The sequence below is a fragment of the Glycine soja genome, chromosome 5 (genome assembly GCF_004193775.1).
Source record: "Glycine soja cultivar W05 chromosome 5, ASM419377v2, whole genome shotgun sequence".
In the NCBI taxonomy this organism is placed as follows: domain Eukaryota; kingdom Viridiplantae; phylum Streptophyta; class Magnoliopsida; order Fabales; family Fabaceae; genus Glycine; species Glycine soja.
In genome coordinates, this window is record NC_041006.1 from 40,840,295 (window position 1) to 40,863,983 (window position 23,689).

The 23,689-nt window shown below is 34.0% G+C and overlaps 5 protein-coding genes and 1 long non-coding RNA gene across 6 annotated transcripts; 3 read left to right on the forward strand and 3 right to left on the reverse strand.

Annotated features, from left to right (window-relative positions):
• The first annotated feature begins 930 nt into the window (after positions 1–930).
• On the forward strand, positions 931–2,260 carry LOC114413368 (probable copper-transporting ATPase HMA5). Its single transcript, XM_028377723.1, has 2 exons — positions 931–1,272; positions 1,564–2,260. Exons 1-2 carry the CDS (start codon positions 946–948, stop codon positions 1,975–1,977), a joined length of 741 nt encoding a protein of 246 aa, XP_028233524.1. The 5' UTR covers positions 931–945; the 3' UTR covers positions 1,978–2,260.
• Positions 2,261–2,445: 185 nt separating this feature from the next.
• Positions 2,446–5,898, reverse strand: LOC114413366 (glutathione S-transferase T1-like). Its single transcript, XM_028377721.1, has 7 exons — positions 5,707–5,898; positions 5,534–5,607; positions 5,268–5,328; positions 4,430–4,483; positions 3,943–4,022; positions 3,224–3,429; positions 2,446–3,076 (listed from the first exon to the last, which is right to left on the reverse strand). Exons 1-7 carry the CDS (start codon positions 5,775–5,777, stop codon positions 2,864–2,866), a joined length of 759 nt encoding a protein of 252 aa, XP_028233522.1. The 5' UTR covers positions 5,778–5,898; the 3' UTR covers positions 2,446–2,863.
• Positions 5,899–6,913: 1,015 nt separating this feature from the next.
• Positions 6,914–9,588, reverse strand: LOC114413367 (glutathione S-transferase T1-like). Its single transcript, XM_028377722.1, has 7 exons — positions 9,361–9,588; positions 9,204–9,277; positions 9,049–9,109; positions 8,898–8,951; positions 8,453–8,532; positions 7,705–7,910; positions 6,914–7,595 (listed from the first exon to the last, which is right to left on the reverse strand). The coding sequence occupies exons 1-7, from the start codon at positions 9,423–9,425 to the stop codon at positions 7,383–7,385; spliced, it is 753 nt and encodes a 250-aa protein (XP_028233523.1). The 5' UTR covers positions 9,426–9,588; the 3' UTR covers positions 6,914–7,382.
• Positions 9,589–9,797: 209 nt separating this feature from the next.
• LOC114413369 (probable phospholipid hydroperoxide glutathione peroxidase) lies at positions 9,798–12,140 on the forward strand. Its single transcript, XM_028377724.1, has 6 exons — positions 9,798–9,953; positions 10,039–10,115; positions 10,350–10,411; positions 10,933–11,051; positions 11,597–11,764; positions 11,864–12,140. The coding sequence occupies exons 1-6, from the start codon at positions 9,909–9,911 to the stop codon at positions 11,891–11,893; spliced, it is 501 nt and encodes a 166-aa protein (XP_028233525.1). The 5' UTR covers positions 9,798–9,908; the 3' UTR covers positions 11,894–12,140.
• A 1,004-nt stretch (positions 12,141–13,144) lies between these two features.
• LOC114411568 lies at positions 13,145–14,067 on the forward strand. Its single transcript, XR_003666486.1, has 3 exons — positions 13,145–13,381; positions 13,579–13,653; positions 13,745–14,067. It is a non-coding gene; the product is annotated as an uncharacterized LOC114411568 (long non-coding RNA).
• A 282-nt stretch (positions 14,068–14,349) lies between these two features.
• Positions 14,350–18,036, reverse strand: LOC114413370 (AT-hook motif nuclear-localized protein 5-like). Its single transcript, XM_028377725.1, has 5 exons — positions 16,785–18,036; positions 16,089–16,156; positions 15,431–15,562; positions 15,182–15,340; positions 14,350–14,860 (listed from the first exon to the last, which is right to left on the reverse strand). Exons 1-5 carry the CDS (start codon positions 17,236–17,238, stop codon positions 14,615–14,617), a joined length of 1,059 nt encoding a protein of 352 aa, XP_028233526.1. The 5' UTR covers positions 17,239–18,036; the 3' UTR covers positions 14,350–14,614.
• Positions 18,037–23,689: the final 5,653 nt, after the last annotated feature.

The window sequence follows — 23,689 nt, forward strand, 5'->3', positions numbered from 1 at the left end:
CATTATAAATATTATCTTAGATTAAAAATGATAATTATACAAAATTAATCTTATCATGTATAAAAAAATTTAATTTTATCCTATCAATTAATATTAATTTTTATTGTTGGTCATTAATATTATAAAAAATATTAATAAAAATGTTTAATGTTACTTTCAAAAGTTAAAGTAATAATTATTTTAAAAAATTATACGAAAATTATTATGGAGCTGAGGAAGTAAAGATTTGGAAAGAAACCAAGAATTCTACATAATGTTTGGAACAATGAAAGGGAGAAGACCGAAATCAGCCTATGAAATGAAAAGGAAAAAGAAAGAAAAATCTTTTCACTACATGATAATGGTTCAGAAGGAAGAAAGGAACCATAAAAAAGTAATTGAGACTCGCTATTTTTTTTATTTATTTTTTTCCATTCTGGGCTGAAGCAGAAAAAGGTTGTTTTGGAGTTTTGGGTAATTAATTATTAAATAACTCTTATTTTTATAATTTTTTATTGGAAATATTTATGAGCTCATTGTTGTTTTATTTCATCCCATTCTGGATAGAAAGTGAGAGAAAATTGCTTTTGTGTAATTAAATTATTCTTATTTTTATACAGATGGATATATAAATATATATATATATATATATATATATATATATATATTATTTAACTTTTTCACGGTTAAGTAAAATGAAAGAAAAAGTTTAACTTTTTTTCTTTCATTTTCTTTTTTATTAAACAACTTAAAAATGATCCTATTTTCTATTCTCTTTTTATATTATTTTATTTCTCTCCTACCAAATAAACTATATAAAAGTTTTCAATAAAATACAATTGACAGAAAAATTAAATTGGTTTAATCTTAAAATAAATAGACTTGATTTACTTAAAAAATTAGAAGAACCAAATATGCAAACTCAAAAATTAATATAGAGATAAACACAAAACTTACAATTGACTTATGGTTAACAAGACCTTGATGGCGGACCACAATGTTGCACTTCCTGTTGATTCTGAAGAGATACTTGCAGCAGCGGAAGGAATGGCTCAAACTGGAATTATAGTGTCTATAAATAGGGAAGTAGTTGGGGTTTTAGCAGTATCTGATCCATTGAAACCAGCTGCACAAGAAGTCATTTCCATTCTCAAGTCTATGAAAATTAGGAGCATCATGGTGACTGGGGACAACTGGGGTACTGCCAATTCTATAGCAAGGGAAGTTGGAATTGAAACTGTTATTGCTGAGGCCAAACCAGAGCAGAAGGCAGAGCAAGTGAAGGATTTGCAGGTACATTATTTAAAATTGTAGACAATAATTTAAGGTGAAGGCACATGAATGCAGCATGTCGAACTATCTTATGCTATAATTCAGCCTTTAGTTGCAAGGATAAGAAATAGTCGTAGAGGCTTTGAAGTATAGAAAACGTGTGTCGTTCAATCTTCATCCAATCATAAGCAAAATTCTGATTAGATGTCTAATATTTTACACTGAAAGTGTATATAAATTAAACTCAGTTTATACTACATCTCTAACATATATTACATGTGGTTAACATATTGAGTACCCTTTTCTTGTTAGGCTTCTGGGTACAGGGGCATGGTGGGGGATGGTATCAATGATTCACCAGCACTTGTGGCAGCAGATGTAGGAATGGCAATTGGTGCTGGTACAGACATTGCTATTGAGGCTGCCGATATTGTCCTGATGAAGAGCAACTTGGAGGATGTCATAACTGCCATTGATCTTTCCAGAAAAACGTTTTCCCGTATCCGTCTCAACTACGTATGGGCTTTGGGCTACAATCTACTTGGCATTCCAATTGCTGCTGGAGCTCTTTTTCCTTCTACACGATTTCAGTTGCCCCCATGGATTGCTGGGGCTGCCATGGCTGCATCTTCTGTCAGTGTTGTGTGCTGCTCACTACTGTTGAAATATTATAGGAGACCCAAGAAGCTGGACAACCTTGAGATCCGGGGCATAAGCATTGAGTGATGTGAAATATGGTGCAGAAGAATTAAGGGTGGGGCTTGTGTTTGCTATTGTGTTTAGTGTTACTAGTAGGTGGTGACTTGTTCAGTTGTCTGTTACTACTTATATATATCAATAACTTGGACAGTTGTCACTTGTCAGATGACCATCAAGTTGTCAATAATGGTTGCATGATGATGTTTTTGCATGTAAAAAATTGTCTCTGATGTTGGAATAATGTACAAAATGGAAATCCTTCAAGTCGTATGACTTACCTTCAAGTAATGATATCTGCACCCGCAAAATTTACAAGAATCAAAGTGTTGTATTTCAGCACGTAATGATATTACAATATAAATAGGTATGATAGTAGTGATATTTTTAAAGGAATAGAACCACGTGAAGTTGTATAGATACCAAATGGTTCAAGAATTTTTACGTGTAAACATGCATCAGTTTCAGGTGTTCCTCAATACCACGCCCCCATCGCAATTTGCCACATGCAATGATACATCATTTCAAATATTATTTAGACTTAATTCAATGTTTGACACAAACAAAGTAGTAGTTTTCTTATAACAAAATGTGAATAATAGATAACCAAGCTCAAAGCACCAACACCATTTACAAAATGAACAGACACAGTTATTGGCCCATTTGGTTGAGTAAACATAGAAGCAGGATCTGCAGTTGCCATGTACAACAACATACTTCACTGCCAAGATCTTTTTATGGGTGTGCGAATTACTCAACAATTGAACATGTGGTCTAGCATTTGTGTCTTTATAGGAAGGCATAAAGATATTCAAGCCAACAAAGCAAAGCCAGAAACCCAAGGCTCAAGACTTTTGAAAGAAAAGGTTATTATGATTATGTTGTCAGTCTTGCAGCAAAGATAAAGGCATGGCTTTCACATCTTTGAATGACCCCCCATCTTGTTACTAGGCTCAGTCCCAGTTTCAGCTACCCTTGAACGCTGCTGTTCAAATTTCTTTTTAGCTTTATAAAGGATATTATGCACTTCTTCAAAGTGAGGATTTGTTGCAGTTCTCGTATCCTCAATCCACTGAAGAACTTTCTTGTATGGGGATAATATTCGACTGCGATCCTTCTCGTCCAAAACCTAAGTTTATTCACAGTTTAATTTTACAAATTCATGCAAAAAGAAATTATACTACCAATCACAATTCTAATTCAACTGAAAATTTCAAGACATTGAGCCAACTTGGGTGGATGCAGCATCAATAATTATCAAGTCACATTTAGTTACCTCAAGTTGCATGAGTTCACAAACCATGCTGAGATCTGCTATAGATGGTTGAGAGACACCAAGCAGGAAGTGTCCATCTCCATTGAGCCAAATATCCTCTAGTTTCGATAAAGAAGATAATAGAACTTTCTCTGCTTCAGCAGCTGCTTTTGGATTAAGTGGACGGCCAGTTGCAGGTCCTAGTACAGTATTTATTACATAGTTCACTGTAAAAGGTGGTGTGCTTCTGCCAATTAGTCATAGTTTACAAGAGACATGCTCTTTCTGTAAAAATTAGGAGAAAACAAAGATGTTCTCTGGCTAGAAACATGTAATTTAACATATGGCTTGCAGCAATGGTAAAATCTATTCTATCAGATGTTGCTTTTAAAGCAAAATCAATAGAATATGAATAATTGAATATATTCAGAGTTGCATAATAGCCAGACACTAATTTAGTTTACTTAATGACATGAAGCTCTCCACAAGTGAGCAATGATTTAATCCCAGTTTGATCCATATAAATAATTAATAAAAATATTGCCTAGTTGCACTCAAGTATACTTACAACAAACTTGAATTCTCATAGTAAGTATGCAGAAGATAATAACTATATGATTGAATTTTCTTTTAGTAGATACTAGTCTGTAGCTATATGCACAAGTTTCCATAAAACAAACTCAACTGCTCACATTACTCAAAGGGGTTAGAAGATGTATGGATTTTGTTGTGTAAAGCACCTGCTCCATGTCGTAAATTAGAGTGATGCCAATCCATCACTGAGATAATTTTGGCTCTCCTGTAAAGATCACTTGGATACCTGATACATCAAGAGGGATATCTGTCGTAACTAAATCATTATAAATTTTGGATGCAAAACTTTTACACTTTTATCCTCAATGCATGGCAACTAGGATTTCATTTAGATCATGGAAAATGTATCCCCAAGCAGCACAAAATTGGATTTAGAACCAATACACTTTTTAAGTTATTTATTTTATTCTGTTTCACCCCGATCTGTACTTTCAAATAAGCATCCAAAAGTGAGGAACAAGGGCCATTAGAAATGGGCAAGGAACCCTGGTTATGATTAGGCCCTTTCGAAATCATGTTAAAATACTGTGAAGTGAAACAGTCCAGCTCTGATATTTAAATGACTCTGACGTATTTCTTTAAAATAACCAAGCAGTTCAGAATTTCAGAAGCAAAAGAAGAGGTTCTACTAACCAATGGTCAGCAATTCCAGGGAAAGCAGAAGCAAGATAGACAAGGATTGCGTGGCTGCCAAAAGAAAACGAGATTTATTAAGAACATATGATAAAATCAATCATTAAAAAAATTCCTAACAAGAAATTCAAATTTTACACATTACAGGATTTACAGAAACTAAAAAAGTATTACAGAGATTAAAAAAGTACAGGTAACAACGAAAGAAAATGTGATTTAAAATCAAATACATCATATAATGATTCTACACGATTTACATAAGCATTAAAAAGAAGGATAGATTCATTAATCCACTGGAAAATTGATTGCACAACATGGTCCATTTACTTTCCTAAGGATGATGCACATAACCCAGAATAAAGCATAAAAGAGACATTCACGCTGACCATTTCTAATACCACTCTACATCATGTATAAACCATCCAATCATTAGACTATGAGATTGTTTTCAAATAAAATGAAATTAATTTCATAAGCAACTATAAATTGTTAGTAAATCAGATAAACACCAGGAAAAAAAAATCCCCTTTCTATGGAGGCACACAATCACCAAATAGTGGATTGAGTAAGCAAACAGTTAAATAGCTTTCTATGGATGCACTATATATATGTGTGTGTGTGTGACAGTTTGGTCTGCCCACGGGCAACAATCACGATTTAGATGCACATGACTTAAATATAAGTAGGACAAATAAATTGAAGATAAGTTACAGGACTAAACAAATCTTTGATATTCCATCCCCATCGACGTCAACTACATTAGCATAAGAACTTTACTTTCCTCTCCATTGATAATCATAAAAGACACGACCCTTATCACTTATGAGTAATCAATTACCTCTCGGAGAGATTGAAGCTTCCATGAACTATAGCCGGAACTTTCTGCAGAGGGTTTACTTCTGCAATGAAATTACAAGAGGGACTTCAATTGAAATCAAATGGATTCAAACTATTAAAGTTTTCTATCTACAAGTCAGTGAGTGCCATGACAAAATACTATAATAATATATAATTATATTACTTTGTTAAGTGCAGAGTCGTTAGTAAATGAAAACTTATAAGGTGCATAATATGCTTATTTTACATCCTAGATTAGATGGATACCTCTAAATTCAGGAGAAAGGTGGTGGCGTTTGGAAATGTCTACTTTAATCTCCTCAAAGTCAATTCCGTTAAACCTTTTGAACACACAGAGAAGATGCTGATAGTGTTTAGTTCATCATATCATAATATATACAGATCATGGTTTTGTGTAAAGTGTGGAGAAATAATATAACCTGCAGAATATGAGAACTGCTCGAGAAGGCTGGGACATTCGATCCGCATACACCTTTAGCTTTCCCATCATCGCTTACTATTAACAAAATTTGAACTCTTCAAGTTTGGGAAAAGCACCACTTTGACTTTACTCTCTATCTTGTTGCATTAGTTCGCGTGCCTTACCTTACTTACCAAAAATAGTACCACCTTGCCTTATTATAACAATCAAATTTTTATATCCTTAAACTATTATATTTATGGAATGGTACCGTATTGGACAGGATTTTCATTTTTTTAATGAAGACACTGCAGTGAAAAAATACGCATTCACATACACTTCTGTTCCCTGCTTGTTTTAACACTTGTGAACCAATGCTACCCTCGTCTCATTTGATGAAAACCGTGGAATTTTATGAAAATTCACGGGATATTAAGGTATCAATGAAAATTTGTTAAAATATAATTTCTTTTTTTGAAAAATGTAAAATATAATAAAAAAATTAGGGAAAAATAAATAATTTAAAACATATAGTTATACTAAATTATTTTTTTAAAAAAATAATTTATTTTAATGTAATTTTAAATTGCAAATACCACACTATTACGGTACCTTGCGAGTAGGAAAAAAAATCTATTTAGTTTATTTCTAAATAAATGTCCATTAAACTTTAATGAACTTTGCATAGACTTTTGCCATCCTTGTAGAAAAGATGAGGTTTCAGTTTCAGGTCTTTGCATAGACTACAGACTGATTCTTTCATTTCTTTGCCTTCTGTTACTTTCCCTCGGGGCTTTTAATTGAGTGGTTTGTAGGTGACAAAAATTAAATGCTAAAAGAACTTGATCTCAAAATAATAATAATAATAATAATAATAAATGAAGCATGGCCATGAAAGACGGACTACGAATGATAAGAAAAGCAAAAACCACAAACTATAAGCAAAGCAAAAACCACATTAGATCAACTGCTCAACAAATACTAAGAAAGAAATAAAAATAAAAAAGTAAAATATATTAAATTTCTCAGAAGTTAAAATCAACTAATACACTACAATTTTTACAAAAAAAAATCTTTCATTTGACTTCTTTAAAAACTTATTTTAACTTATAAGAAAAAATTGGAATAAACTCAATTAAGAAGTTTTATCATAGAAATTTATATAAAAATAAATTGAAAAATATACTTAGTCTTTAGAAAGCAAACTCTAATAGAGCCGACCAAAATAAAATTTTAATATACTAGGATTAATTTATTTCAATCAAATTTTGATACAAATGCTGCATAATGTTCCCACGTCATTGCCATTGGATAATGCATACAAATTTATATTGTACAAATCATGGCCTTGGGGAATTAGTCATTGGCTCTTGGATCGAGGGAGATCCGGGTTCAACAAAAAAACATAGGTCTATACTACAGCAATTTACCAGCTCCTAGAAAATATTGTGCGTGGCAAATATAAAGGACAGACTAACATTATTGCCGCCAAATCTGCTCATAGGAGGAGACGATTGTATCTTCATGTGGAAATCACATTTATTACCTGCCCAACTTACTTAGATTAAGGGGTCTCAATACAGACATAAACTTCATCTTTGATGTTTCAAACCTGATACAGTGATACTTGCAGCCAACACACACACACACACACATATAAGTTGTCACAGGCACGTTACTGGCATGGTTGTTTGTTCACATCTTTGAACTTAGAGGGGTTCTAATCCTAGATTGCATCACGCCATCTGCCTGATTAGATTGCTGCTCAGAAAGCCTCGTTTTGAGCTTATAGAGGATTGTATGAACTTCATCAAAATGAGGCCTCGTTGCATTTCTTGTGCTCTCAATCCACTGCTGAACCTTCTTGTGAGGGCCAAGAATACGATCACGGTCCTTCTCATCTAAAAGCTGCATCCAAAAAGATAAGTTACTGTCACGATTTCTCTTGAGGAGGGGATCAGCATTCTGTCCTGCATGTCACTTTTCTATGCAAACAGATTTTAACATATACATGTACCTCTAATTGCATAATTTCACAAACCAGACTGAGATCTGCTATGGATGGCCGCAAGCCACCAAGCAAGTACTGTCCATTCCCCTTAAGCCAAATGTTCTCAATTGTTGACAAAGATGAAATCAAAATTTTCTCGGCTTCAGCAGCTGCTTGTTGGTTTGCTCGTAGGCCCAATAGTGGAGCTAGTACAGTATTTAGAACAAATGAAGCTGGAACAAAATCAAGAAGATTATGTCATGAAAAGAAAGGAAGCAGGAAGAATTTTGCACGCAAAAGCAAAACAGCATCTTCACCAGTGCTCAAAGGAAATTAATGCAAAACATGGATTTAACATATACATGTACAAGAAGAAAATATAAATCAACCTCAAAAGACATAATATTACCAGAATTAAACAAACTGTAATGCAAATTAATTTGCCATCGATATGAAGCATCGAAGAAAGGCTAACTACTTATATACTATCATCTCCAACTAATTAACTTGTCCAGACTAATGTGTATGAGGATAGTTTCTGAAGTTTAACTATTACTATCTTCTAGCGATGTTGTTAACTTGATTCAACTTCACTACTTCGTAAATGGAAAGACAAATTCCTTAAAAATGCATTAATTCCTGATTTCTTTACAGTGAGATTAGCAACAGTAGGCCAGCATGATAAGAACTCATGAAATAACGTTAATTTCATAGTAGTTTCACTTTCTAGGCAACAATGCAATTACAAAAGGGTTCTTTTAGAGCTATGATGCACCTGCTCCACGACGCAAATTCTGGTGATGCCAATCTAACACCGAGTGAATTCTTGCTCTCCTGGAAAGATCAGCCGGGTACCTAATAGAATGAATGGAATAGAAAGTGTTAAAAGGCAAGCAAGAGAAGTGTACGTCAGCACTAAATAAGGGATCGATATAGACACAACAGAAAGAAATCCGCGGTAGAGTGCATACCTGTCTTGTAAGTTTAGGAACAGAAACATTACTTATCTATGTTTTTCATCATTTAAATAACCACTATATTAAGATGAATCCCATGGTATGATTCAGAATTGCACATATAAACTATCAAAATAACATCAGTAGCCAAAGTCAAAGAACTTCACAATTGCACAACCCAAGACCCTCTCTGTATATTCAAATATCTTGATTCCACAAAGCAGATTGCGATTAAATTTGTAAAAAGGGACAATACTAACTAACCAATGGTCTGCAACTCCTGGAAATGCAGAAGCAAGATATATGAGAATAGCATGACTGCAAGTGCAAAGAAGAAAATGAAACACGAATTAATAAGAATAAAGAAAGAAGATAAATCCATAGCAGAATAGCATGGAATTTGAAGTTGAAGTACCTCTCAAATAGCTTGAACCTTCCATCAACAATAGCAGGGACTTTCCTTAAAGGGTTAACCGCTGAAGGAAAATCCAATAAAGTTAAAGGTAAGACTAAGAGAGAGACAGTATAATACAGACAGCGTTTTTCGTGAAAACAAAAAATAAGAATAACCTCGGAATTCGGGAGATAACTGCTGACGTTTGGATAAATCGACTTTGATCTCCTCAAAATCTATTCCATTCACTCTATACAGTATACAGAGACCAAATTCAAATTCAAATTCCAAAAATAAAATAAGAAAGGAAAAAAGCAAAGATAATAGAAATACTTGCAAAATATGAGAACCGCACGGGATGGCTGGGACATGCGGTCCGCATATACCTTCAGCTTCATCTTTCTTTCTTAGTTGCCTAAGCCTCTGTTTTCTTTTTCTTCAAATTACCTTTTTATCCCAACTAGCTTCGCCTTTTGGGGCTGTTGTGCATCAAGCCTTCTGAACCGGAAATGAGTTGGGTTGGACTCAAAATTTTACAACCATCTCGATCATAAATTGGTTAGGTTATGTTAGATGATTGAGACTGAATATTTAAAAAATTATTTTTTATTTTCTAAAAATATTATTTTTAGAATAAATCTATTTTTTGTCTAAAGCTTTAATAATGTATGATGACTAAATGTCCTTAAAAAAAATTAAATTGAGAGAAAAATGTAATAACGATGACGTAAGTGGTGATGCGCATAGTAGCAGAAGTACGCGGAGAAAAGACGCTATATAAATTAAAATTGTACCAAATGCTTTGCACTTGAACCACTCGCATCTTGTTCCTCCGCTCAACAACTATAATAACATCTTTCTCTCTCCGAACAGATCACACTATGGCCACCTCAAGCGCCAAATCAGTCCATGATTTCACCGTTAAAGTATCTTGCTTCTTTTCATTCTTGCTTATGCATACAAATTTTAGATTTTTTATTTTAGATTAACACCCTCTTCCTTTTTTTGCAGGATGCCAAGGGAAATGATATTAATCTTGGTGACTACAAAGGAAAGGTCCTTATCATTGTCAATGTTGCCTCACAATGGTACCTCCCCGATTCTCTTTTTTCTCAATCCCTATTTTATTTCTATAATTAAGTACGTGGGAGGGAGTATCATAAGTTTTTTTTTTAACCTATGTTCTCTAATTGAAATTTTACCCTAAAATTGCCACGGCTAGTCATGCTTGCCTAGAAATTGGAGAGATTTTGCCCTCAATTTTGTTGCAATTTAATTATTCTTTATGCTTTATTTTGATGTTGATTCAATGTTTGATGCAGTGGCTTGACTAATTCAAATTACACTGAGCTCAGTCAGTTGTATGAGAAATACAAACAGAAAGGTTTCTTTTTCTCTTCTGTTCTTATGCTGTTGTTGCCATTGTTGTCCTTCACGTTTGTCTCTTTCTTGTTGCTTTCATTGTTATGTTAATCGCTATCTTATTCCTTGCGTCAATGCTCATATCTGTAGCATGATAACTTCATTTTGAGTCGTACTTGTACGGGTTGTTTTACAACATTCTATTTATACTACTTTATGTTCTGAAATTCATGCGTTTTAAAAATTATATTAACACACCCGAACTCATTACCATAACAAAACCATATCATATGTTGTAACCAGGATAAATAGATGCTTATATACTGACTTAACACGACACAATACTTGTTGCAAATCCTTATTGTTGGCTTTAATTTTTACATCCTTAATAAATAATCATTTATTGTAAACTAATTGAACTACTTGGCTGTATGTTACTAGCAACTAGAATAAGCATCCCGTAATTTTAAGTTTCAAGCAAGTAGCAACTAACTTATGTGGGGTCCCTTCATCTTTATAAAAGTCTTGATCTTCATTATTCAGGTCTGGAAATTCTGGCATTTCCATGCAATCAGTTTGGGGCACAGGAGCCTGGATCTAATGAACAGATACAAGAGTTTGTTTGTACTCGCTTCAAGGCTGAGTTTCCCGTTTTTGACAAGGTAAAACCTTTGCTTATTCTCATTTCCCACTGCCTGTGATTTCTTTCCTGTGTATAAAAATCAACTCCATGCCAGTGTCTATATTCTTGATAGAAAGAAGTGCTGTGATCATGGAATTAGCTCCTTGAGTACAAATTTTTTGGGGTGCAGTGAATGCTTTCTGTTAACCTCTAAACTCCAATTTCCTTGAGCAATATTCTAAATGGATTCTGTAATCAATTTTGTGTGAAAATCGAAGTTGATTCGGAGAGCAGTTGACTCCTTCAATGATTTCCCCCAGTTTCAGTCCTTGGTTGTGTAATGCATTAATATATGAACCATTTAAGTAGAGATGAATAGATTGACTTCAAGATTTTGTATTCTTCCTTGATGTGGCGTTAATAGCCCCTTCCAAATACTAAGCAAATAAGAGAAAATCGGACTAGGAGAAACTAATTCTGGTTTGATCATGGTCAAGTTTGAATAAATATTTCACTTTCCTGTGTCCAAGTTTGAATAAATATATACAATGAGAGTTGAGACCATTTTTTTTGCATTTAATATAGGTTGATGTGAATGGTGACAAAGCTGCTCCACTGTACAAGTATCTAAAATCAAGCAAAGGTGGACTCTTTGGGGATGGTATCAAATGGAACTTCTCCAAGTTCCTTGTTGATAAAGAGGGAAATGTGGTTGATCGCTATGCACCCACAACTTCTCCTCTGAGCATTGAGGTAAGACAATTAGTATGATGGCACCAATAATCTTGCCTATACATATTTGATATTGGAAAATTTTTACACCAAGAATATTTCTTTTGCTGATATCTACAGAAGGACTTGCTGAAGTTGTTGGATGCATGAATGAAGCTATGAATGACTGGAGCTGCCAATAAATGAATTGTGATTAGAATATAAATTATGAATAAGAAATGTATTGCAGATGCTGCTGCAATTTCCTGTGTGCCTTGTATGTGTACCGAAACAGTTACTCTTGTAGCTCTGACATTAGGTTCATAACCATGAGATTGTGTACTTATTATTGTGTGAATGTAAACTTAAGCTTCCTTTAGCCATGCCAGTGATCTACCTATTCCATTTATTGGTTTGCTTCCTGGTCTTATTACCTTGACGCAAAACTGTCTATGTCTGTCTTGTGAGTTGTGATATATGTGCAAGATTAACTACCATGCAGATGGCTCTTTTCTAGTTGATTGTGACTGAGACGCTGTGATTGCTTTTAGCTTCCTTGCTTACAAGGATCTTCCACGTCCAAACGGAATGTTTTCCAGAAATTATAACGACTATAATGAGTAGAGTGCTCAAGAGGGACAAAGAAAAAAAAAAGGAAGTGCACTTAAGGTTGGGGTATTTATAAAATGTTCAATCTAAATACCAGAAAGTGTTATGCGATTGATTATTGAGTACGAACATTTTTTTATAAATAAAAACTCAATTAATAAAATTAAGTTGACTTTATTTGAATTAAAAATTATCTTCTATTTAGTTCTTGTATTTTATATTTATACATAATATTACCTAAAGATATATTTTACATCATTACTTGTTGATCAGTATTAAATATTTATGAGTTAATTTAGAATTACTACAGATATCAAATTTAAGTAGTTCGTACAACTTATGAATTAATCAGAATCCTTTTATTTTTTTTAAGTTAAATCAAATTGATTCTGCCATCATTTTTTTTTAAATCCTCAAAACCTTACTCATTTTATTTAAATAATTTAGAAATTACGATGAATTTCAGATATAAAAAAGATAAAAGTTAAAAATTTAGTATAAAAAATGAAAAAAAAAAAACAGAAAGTTTAATGGAAGATTAAATTTATCTAAAAAGTTATGAAAAAAAATTGACTGAAGGAATTTAGTTGAAATAATTAGAAAAACTGAAAAATTAAATTTAAAAAAAAAATCATACATTAAATTATATTAAAGAAATGAAAAGTATAATTAAACCTACCCTTTCTTATAAAAATAACTCTCCATTTGTTATGAGGTCTATTTAAATTTGCTGTATTTTTCATAAAATCTACTACTTTACTTTTAACAACGTGAGAGAACCAAATTCAGATATTTTGTCGAAATTATATCATTGAATATGTAAATAAATCCTAATATTAAAAATATAGTTACAATAAAAGGTGGATATAATTTACACATGTAACATAAAAGGTTGTAATAAAAATTATCCTACACATGGCACACCCACGGAAACCGATTCTAAACTCACTTCTGACTCTAATCGGAGCTGTTGCCTTCTCTTCCTGTTCGCCCACCATGACCACCCAATCCACCAACCATCAAAAGTCCGTCTTTGATTTTACTGTCAAGGTTTCTACTCTGTCTATCTCTTTGCTTTGGCATTTCGATCAACTTAGACTGTTACCTTAAATCGCTACTTTTTCTTCTACTACAAATTTAAAATCTTGTTTTTTATTTACAACTATAAAAAAAAATCATTTTAATCATTAAAATTAAGTTGAAAAATATACATGTGTATGTATTAATTAATGCCCTGGGAAAAATAGGTATAATCAAGTGAATTCGTAGTGATTGAATAATGTGTTGCGAACAGAACAAGGAGATTTAGTTCAGTTGTTTAGGTGAGTGATGCAAACTCTTTGCTACTTGTTTCTATTCCTACATATTAAAAAATAAAAATAATGTGTAGCTAGTTTTTCTGTTCACTTGCAGGATGCTAAAGGCGATGATGTGGATCTTGCTACTTAAAAGGGGAAAGTCCTGCTGATTGTTAATGTTGCTTCCAAATGGTATGCTCCTCTGCTATATATATATGTATCCTTTTCAGAAATATCTTACACATACCAAATATATATTCGACATTTTCAGAAAATATCATTCTTAAAACTCATGATTCGCAGGGCCAGGATGGAAAAAAAATTGTATATCAAACGCCTCCTTAGAGAGTGTTGTCAACATTCTTCATTAATTATTAAAAGAAAACGAAAAAAAGCGATTTCTATTTATTTTTAAATGAAGATATAATATTAATAAGAATAAACAAAAAACCTAAAACATTAAATTTCTACTAATTTATTATTTTTACTTATTTCACTTAAACAAATTATTAAAATAAAAACATTTATTAAAGAATAAAAACTCCATTGTGAAACATAGTCTTTCCAGCAATAGTCAAGTTAACATTTAAAACCAGTGAAGATTCAGGTCCAGCTCAGTCTCATTTATATTTTGTTCAGTTTATTTGGCTGCATGATAAACAGATATCAAATGACAGGCAAATAATTGAGCTCAGTACACTAGGTAATTAGAGTAGCGTGTTTCAACGTTAAACATTTTGGTCCGCAAAGAGGGATCCCAGAATTCATTAAATTCAACGCGGGACAATATGCATCCCAATGAAGTTTGTCATATGATCATTTCAACAGACATTTTTGGGATATGCCAAGAATCATCACTTAACCCCGAATAATTCATTTGTTACAACATATGTTAGTGCAAAGCAGCCACAATGCTCACAAACTCAAGTTCATTTACTACAACAGTTATTTACAAATTTGCAAATGTTTCTTCCGAAATAATATCTCACCCATGAGTTAAGTCGATGCCAGTATGCATGTGTGCGCTTTTCAGCTCTGCTGGTCGGGATCCAGGCCAAAGGTTTGCTGCAGAAAGAGGGAGGAAGTTTTGACCAGGTGGAGCAGGAGCACTGGCTGGAGAAGCTAACTTGTCGTTATGCTGAGGAGGTGGCTCTGAACTTTCATCTTTGAGAGTGGTTGCTTGTTTAGACATGGTCTTTGAGCCGCCATAAACAAAACTGCACAACATCACCTGCAGCAAGCAAAACCTTCATTCTTCTATCTACCTATTTGGTTTTGGGGTTATTGATATTGCTTTGGTTTTGATTCTTTGGAATGTGAAGTATCCTATGATGCAGAAAAACATGAAGCATGCTGATTGCTGAACAAGGAAACTATACAAAAGTACGAACAGGTCTAAGCTCAGCATCCCTATCTGAGTATCTCCAATCTCTACTTCCCTAATCCATTTGAAGCAAGTTCTTGTTTTGACAAATTGTTCCAGCATTAACCGCATGAATAAGCAATTAAGGATGCAATCAAGTTACTGTGTATTTTAGAGCAATCAAGTTACCTGCACGGGGCTTCCAGCAATAAGCACAGCAACACCACCACCAATAACATGGCCATCAGGGCTAGAGAGTGAAACACTAATGCCACCAGTTCTATTCAAGGGTCCACCATCTTCGGCAACCAAGTAAGAACCAGACAAGCATAGTATTTGGAATCGTCCCTATAAAAATTAAAAAAATAAAACAAGTTTCTTATTACAACATAAGAACCAACCTTAGGCACTTTAAGCAATACTAATTAGTGCTTTCACCTCAAAAGTTACACTGGCATTGGTAGAAGCAGGCTGCCGCAGAGTGACTGAAGATACTGTCCCAGTGCCCGACATGATACACAGAGCCCTTGGTCTCTGCTGTGATAATGACAATAATTTTGCCACAATGTCCTAAAACAGTGGAAAAATTGATCATTCAAAAGAACTTCTGAATTAATGTGCATTGACAGGAATAAATCTTGAAGGTTTCCATGATGAATAAAGTAATTATGCTTTTCGAAAATTGAAATTAAAAATATCATGTATACATTCAATGATTTCCAGTTATATAAACCATCCATGGGGATTGCATGTCATGATTGGTAAATTAAAATTCTGTAAATATTCTGAATAAAAATGAAGCATACTTTGGGACAAATAAAAAGTTCTCTTCCCACTGTTTTTCAATATAGCCTTCCAGATCCATGTGGAGTATGGACTAATGATCACAACTCTTCAAGGCACAAAGTAATTTTTCTAAATTGAATGAATTGTTTTTTTCCTATGTTGACATCAAAAATGATTTTAGAGCCACAACAGCAGTGGACCAATAAAATTTGCACCTCAACATCTTCACATTCTGAATTCAGAAAGGGAACAAGAGAACTAAATAACTAAGAACATCTACATTGCTTATGCATAGAAATTGTGTTACTACCTCCCCAACTCCAATAGTGATAACATGAGGTGAAAAGGCCAACCCTGCTGAACTATTCATCCATTCACCTGCGATGCAATAAACAAAAGATGTTAAAGGTCCAGACACTTCCAAGAAGATAATAAATATATCTTGTTACTACCAAACAATTAAAAAAGAGTTGCACGAGGGGAAGGGAAAAGTGTTAAAACCTAGCACCTAATCTTTTATTTTAATTTTAAAATTCAGAAATGTGAACCTGGACAGCCAAGGCCAAGTGAATATTGCAGTCAGTACACATGCTCAACATCAGAGATCATGATGATGGCTACCAAAATCTACATACGTATTTTGGTTTAACCAGTTCTATACATCTCCAGGAAATCCATTCATCAGAATAAAATTCACTTCCAGAAATTTCAAAAGTAGAATTTGATCATACCAAAAGAAACCAAATTATAGAATGTCAGTAACCTAGCCCAACATAGAAAATAATGCATCCAGAAATAGAAAATAACAGCAACACAAAAATCACGCAGTTTAAAATACATATTATTAAGTTGCTAATAATTATTAAAAAAAAAGGAAATTTAACAGCATAAATCTGAACAGGATATTCATCAAAACACAAATAGTCAAATACTGAAGAGCAATCTTCCATCTTAAGATAAATCACATTACAGTACACAAGAAACGATGATCCTCACACAAACACACCTAAAGCAGCTAGCTGTTGCTTCCTTCCAGAGCCAGGAGGGCGCCCTCTAGCCTTTTTCTGAGAAGGGGTGGTTTCACTTGCATCCTGAGTGGAGTTTGCAGGGGCAGACATTGGAGACAGTCTCAAAGAAACTGCACCATCAGGACCATATTTACGGGGCCTCCCTCTTTTCTTCTTCACAGGCTCGCTTGAAGGTGCCCCAATGCCGATGCCATGGTTAAAATTGGCATGACCCTGAGGTGGCTCCACTGAAAAAGGGGAATTAGACCCTACAGAACCACCACCCTGACCCTGACCACCCCTTGCATTTGACTCAGCTTGAATGCCAGTGTTTGACAAAGGTCTGAACCCAGGGGCTGGTTGGAAACCAGAGCCAGACCCTCCAACCCCTACTCTATGCATGTAATATGGAGCTGAGCCATCAGAGAATGCCATAGCTTCTCTCCCATCCATGTATTTACTTGTAAGTATACAAACTTTCTGCGACTTAGGCAACTATGCTAAAACTCTTCCAAACCCAAGTTAAATAAAATTGATGAAGATGCTAAAGTGGAAAGGCACAGACCATGATGGAAAAATTGGATTTTGATCCCCCCCCCCAAAAAACAAAGGGGGGATCTAAAACACAGTAGCTCTATATATATTGGTCAACAAGCTCAAATACTTGGCAAAGTGTGTGCTGGAAAAAGGGTTTTGCAAGGGCTTTGTTCAACTAGATGAATCTAAAATAACCCCTCTAGAAAATAAGGATCAAATACCCCTACCCCTACCCAGTAGAAAGGAACTCAAGACTGTCACCATTGAAAACCCATGAGAAAGCTCACTGGGAAATGTTGTGGCTTAAAAAAAATGTGGGAACATCAGAAGCTTGGATTCCAGACATAAAACTCAGACTTGCAAGCTGGCAGTTCCCAGAACCGTGTCTGAACAACTAAGAAAACAAAACCCCAGATTTGATATCTAGGGTTTTGACAGAAGAATGCGGGGGAAAAGGACAAAGGGGGTGTGAGAGTTGGGAGTTGAGAAGGGGAAAAAGAATAAAAATGAGCTTTTGAATTGAAGTGGGGTTAGTGAAGTAGTGAAACAGATGGGTATAGAAAGGGGTAAATAAAAAGACCCTTCGTTGTGTAATGGTGAGGGTGGTGTAGTGGCAAGTATCTGACCAAGAAGGCAGAGAGATTAAAAAAAAAAAGGAAACATAACATCAAAAGAAGACTAACAGGGACGGCAGAAATGTGGGCATTGGAGGGAAAGTGTGGCCTACCAAAGTACTAAAACTTGATGTCCTTTCTCTGACTGCTATTGCTTCTTACGGACGGAGTATAAAGTCCTTAATTAACTATAGCAAATTAAACTTTTGAGTTACAAGATAGATACGTAATCTAAATTGTCTTAGAATGTTATTAATAAAGTATAATTTTTATGTATACTGTCGCCTGTCATATTGGAAAACTGAATTTATAGCACGGTAGACTGTACATACTACATAGAGTTATTTTAGTTTAATTAATAAATTAGTAAATTTGAATGTCAGTGTGTTAAATTTAAGTAGAGAATTATGTTGTTCATGATAGTTTTGAATAAGATTATTTTTTTATAAAAACATATGTAGTCTGTGCATTTCAGATGATTTAGATCACTCTTGGAGATATTTAACAAATCATTTGAAATGTGTTTGGGGTTGAGGTTCTCCTGTTGTAACTCATAACGTAAAAAAGGTCAAAAAGATGTCTATCAATTCAATAAAAATGTTTTTGGCAACATCCTAGAAGGAAGCGTGCAGTTTAGGCTCCCCTAAAGGGTGTCCAACAAACACAAAAGGAAAATAAGACGGTAACTCTTGACCGTTTAAAGATACTACTACATGAGAATATAGGAGCTCCTGTAATTCCAAAAATTCCAGGAAAAATATGTTTGCTTTGGCAACAAAAAATACAATTTTTTTCCACATTTGGATTTTTGTTCGCCACAAAATATAAAACACATTCATTTTGAAGTGATATCTAGTCGGTGGGATCTTGATTGTTAAAAGTTTGTTGTTTCAATTAGTGATATCTAGATCATTGATTTTATCGGTGTCATCTTGATCATTTATTTTGAAGTGTATTTCACAAAGTCATTAATCATTATAAATATGGTCTATAGTAAGGTAATCTGATCCATCATCTCAACAAGAAATCTTTCTGCAAGCTATACCCTAAACCATAACCTTAAACCCTAAATTATGGTTTTGTCATCAGTCAATGTGATTGTGTATTATGATGACACCATCATAATAACTAAGCATGGTTCAATGTTTATAAGTGGTTCACTAAAGATCATTCAACTTGACAACAAAATGTCATTTGATGCCTTGAAACAAGCTATTGGAAACAACATTATTTTACCAAATGGTCAAGTGGTGAAGGATATACATTATCAATAACCTATATCATTTGTTGGTGATAGTGATAGCTACATGGCATACTTGTTGCACAATAATGAGGATATAATGACTATGTTTTTCATGTTCGTAGACATTTCCAAGCTCACATGCCTGGAGTTGTATATTACCACCGCAAACCCGCCCACACAAACATGTGTACATCCACCACCAATTTATGACAATTCTTTCGAATACATCGCTCAAGCAATGAACCTTGAATCGAGTTTTGAAGAATCCCCCCCTCAATTTATTTGATTATTATTTTATTATTAAATGATTTGTAAGACTCATATGTGTGTTTTTCATTGTTGTGTTTTTGAGTTGTCATCATTTGTGTTTTATGCCGAAAGTTTTAAGTATCGATTGAAATCTTCAAGTGTTAGTAATTTTTTCTTCATTTTGGCCTATTTGTTGAATGCATTTAAGAGCTGAATCGATACCTAAAATTTGTGTTAATAGATTTATTGACATGAAAAATAAGGAAATAAAAGATTGTTTTAACCAAAATAATTGATACAAATAAAAATCTAAGTGCCCAACGTTGTCCTCATGGATTTGAATGTTCAATTGTTAGTAATTTTTTCTTGTTTTTTGGCCACTTGATTCATGCATTTGAGGGGCGAATCGAGACTTGAAAGTTGTCTTAATAGGTTTATTGACACAAAATCTATGAAAAGGAAACATTATTTTAACTAAAATAGCTGATGCAAATAAGAATCTAAGTGGCAAAATTTACCTTTATGGATTGAAATGTTCAAGTTTTACTAATTTATTCATATGTTTTGCCACTTGGTTCATGCAGTTTTTTTCTCTCACTCAGAGGCCCAATTTATTTTAGAGTCTTATCTACTCTCATAAAGGAATCCAATTTATTTTAGACCATTATCTACTCATGTTAGGGAATCCAATGCATTTCAGACCCTTATTTACTCACATTAGGGAATCCAATTTATTTCAGACACTTATCTACTCACGTCAGGGAATCTAATGCTCCAAACCCTAACCCTTACCCTAGGTCGAAATCCCTTAACCCTAACCCTAGACACTACACTTAAGAAGAGATAAATCCTTTTTTCTCTAACGTTTATTGTGTTCTTCTTTTTCTCTCACTCACAGGTCCAATTTATTTTAGACCTTTATTTATTCACATTAGGAAATCCAATGTATTTCAGACCCTTATCTACTCATATCAAGGAATGTAATTTATTTCATACCCTTATCTACTCACATCATGGAATCCAATTTTTCAGACCGTCATTTATTCACCCTAGGGAATTCAATGCTCCAAACCCTAACCCTTACCTTGACCATAGGTCATAATCCCTTAACCTTGACCCTTATATATAGAACTCACATCCACCTTCGTTGAACATATCCACACAATACTTCCTTGCTCTTTACTTTCTTTTAAGTTTGCAAACACAAACCCTATGTTACGTCACATTTGTTTTTCTGTTCTTTGTCTATTATACAATGTGTCTTCCTCATTTGTCAAATGGTTAGTGCACTATGATGGTAAAATCATCAAAACAAATGAAGGAGATACTTTTCAAAGCCCCGACCCATTGTTCTTTGAAACAAATTGAGGCCTCATACTTGAAGCCTTAAAAACAAAAATCCACCAATGCCTCTGTCTTCAATCATTGGATCAAGTATGCAATATTTCATTCAGATACCCACAAGTAGTGGGGCACAAAATGTTGAAATTTACAGCAATCCAACTTGTTGACAACGAAGACACAAAAGGTATGATTTCAATTATTCGTCAAACTGAGATTCTTTAAAACTGTGAATTGTATGCAAACATCGAGTGCAATACAGTTTCCACCCCAAACCCTGAACCAAGACACTTTTGCTTTAAGCCAACCAAAACCAAATATATTTGTACCAAACACATCTTATTTTACCCAACTTATTTTTGCACCATTTCCACCAATTTTTTGTAGTCACAACCATTTGATGCCACTAAGGATCATCCTCACATGTACATTAGTACTCTTGCAGTAGAGTCTTCTTCATCAACCTGACCAAACGAGCATGAGTTCATAGCAGAACCAGGGTTACCTAACGAAGCACTTGGTCCCTTTAGTGAGGACGAAGACAAAAATCTTCATAATCAACCCCAAGAAGAAGACGATGAGGAAGAAGCTCAGTGTATTTCACCAATTACAATTGTACCACCATGCTACATACCACCCCATATGCAAAAATTTGAAGAATCTTATTTTCAAGATTTTGAATACAAGCATAGCTTGGATCGCGAAAAAGTCGAACATCCGGTTGGGACTCTCTTCGAAGGCATGCATTTCCTGACAAACAAGACATACAAAATGCTTTGCAGCAGTATCATATAAGTAAATGATATAACTATAAGACACAACTATCGAACCTCACAAACCTAATTGTGAGGTGCAAGGCATTATACATCTTTGCCTTAAAGTAGTGGGAAATAAGAAGACTCTGTGAACCCCACACACGTTCAAATCCTTCAATCTCATAAGATTATGCAAAGCTATCATATTTGTTGATCAATAAAAGCATACATAACTTGATCGAAAATGATCCATGAAATCAGTGCCAACCTTAATATCACACATCAAAGGCATTGAAGGATACACCACTGCATACCGCAAAACATGGTTGGTAAAGAAATATGTTATTAAAGACATCTACAACAACTGGGAAAGATCATACCATGGTCTATCGAGATTTTTGCAAGCTATGCAACAATTTCTTCTTGGTATGGTGGTGGAGAAGGAAACACTGCTAATGCCACCATAAAAAGTTCAACCAGTAGAGGGTTTCGTCATGTTTCAATATTGCAAGCTCATAGTTTAGGTTGATGAAATATGGTTGTATGGTAAGTACATGAGACCCTCCTTGTGGCAGTTGTACAAGATGACAACAATAAAATCCTTCCAATAGTCTATGCTGTCATTGAGAGTGAATCAATGAGAGCATGACTATTTTTCCTCTGAAATCTAAAAAGACATGTCACCTCACAACATGATCTATGTTTAATTTCAGACAGGCACAAGTCAATTAAAAGTGCTTACTCAAGACGTGATAGTGGGTGGACGACACAAAATTATGTGCATGTGTATTGAATTCAACATATTACACATAATTACAAGAGGAGATACAAGAACAACCCTATCAAAAAAAATAATTATCAATATGGGAGAGTGTCAAACTTCTTTCTCTTTATATTAAATATCACTTCATTTTGTATTATTCATAATAATGAAATTGTATGTTTATATTTACTCAACATATGTAAAGACAGAGCCTACATTCAATTACTACTACAACATACTAGGGGAGGAAGTAGATGCTAATCGAGCAATTAATTGGCTTAGCGAGATTTTACGAGAAAAATGAACTTTCGCTTGGGATGGTGGCCAACGATTAGGGCACATGACCACCAATCTTGCTAAGTTGATTAATTTCGTACTCAAGAAATTTTCTGATAGGTGCGCTAGTAGAATCCACATATGTAAGGTGCAATGCATTGTTCAACAAAAGAGGGAAAGAAGCCGCAACAATGCTTGCATCTAGCCAAGTTTAAACGATTGTACTAAAGAAGGTCATCGAAGACGCACTTAGAAAGGCAAACACACACTATTTTTGAGTTTGATCGACACGACACACGATTTTTGGTCCAAGAGAAGATAAACCCGAGAGAGGTTTGACCCGCTGGAGATTTTACGGCTAGGCTGGATGAAAAGTGGTGTGATTATGACAAATTTCAAAAGTTGGACATGCCTTGTTCTCATGTTGTTATTGCTTGTAAGCATGCTTATCAAGAGTACAAAAGCTACATACGTCCCTTGTACAGGTTGAAAAGTGTCTCTAACATATACAGAGGATTGTTTGGAGAATTGTGCAACGAATCCTATTAGCTATCGTGTCACGAGCCAATGATCTTCCTCGAACCAGAAAAGAAAATAAGTACTAAGGATCGTCTTATCTCCTCTCGTATCCACATCGAAATGGATGTCTGATAACCGGGTCAACATAAGCTATGTTTCGTATGTCGTATCCCAGGTCATTCGACAAAAAATTGCCCTCATTGTATAGGCTCAAGCTAACAACGTTGAATGTATGTCATGTTATTTGTATTTGTAAAATTTTGTTGTATTAATTGAAAATTAAATATTTTCGTTCAATTGAACTTGTTGTTATATTTTTAATCTTTTTTTGATTGTTTGCTACATGCTGGTTTTCTTTTTATTATCATTTATACTTTAACACTTATTTTTAATAAGCTAAATGTTTTTATTAAATTAAAATTTAAAAATAAAATAAAATTAATTTTATCATTAACTTCAATATTTTTCTAATTTAAAAAATGACTTTTAAAATTTTATTCATTGTTAGTCTTTTCTTAGTAATTCAAAACATTTGATATGTATAAATATGATAAGTCATATAATTTCATGGAAAAAAATATTTGAACATTCACAATGTTACTATAAG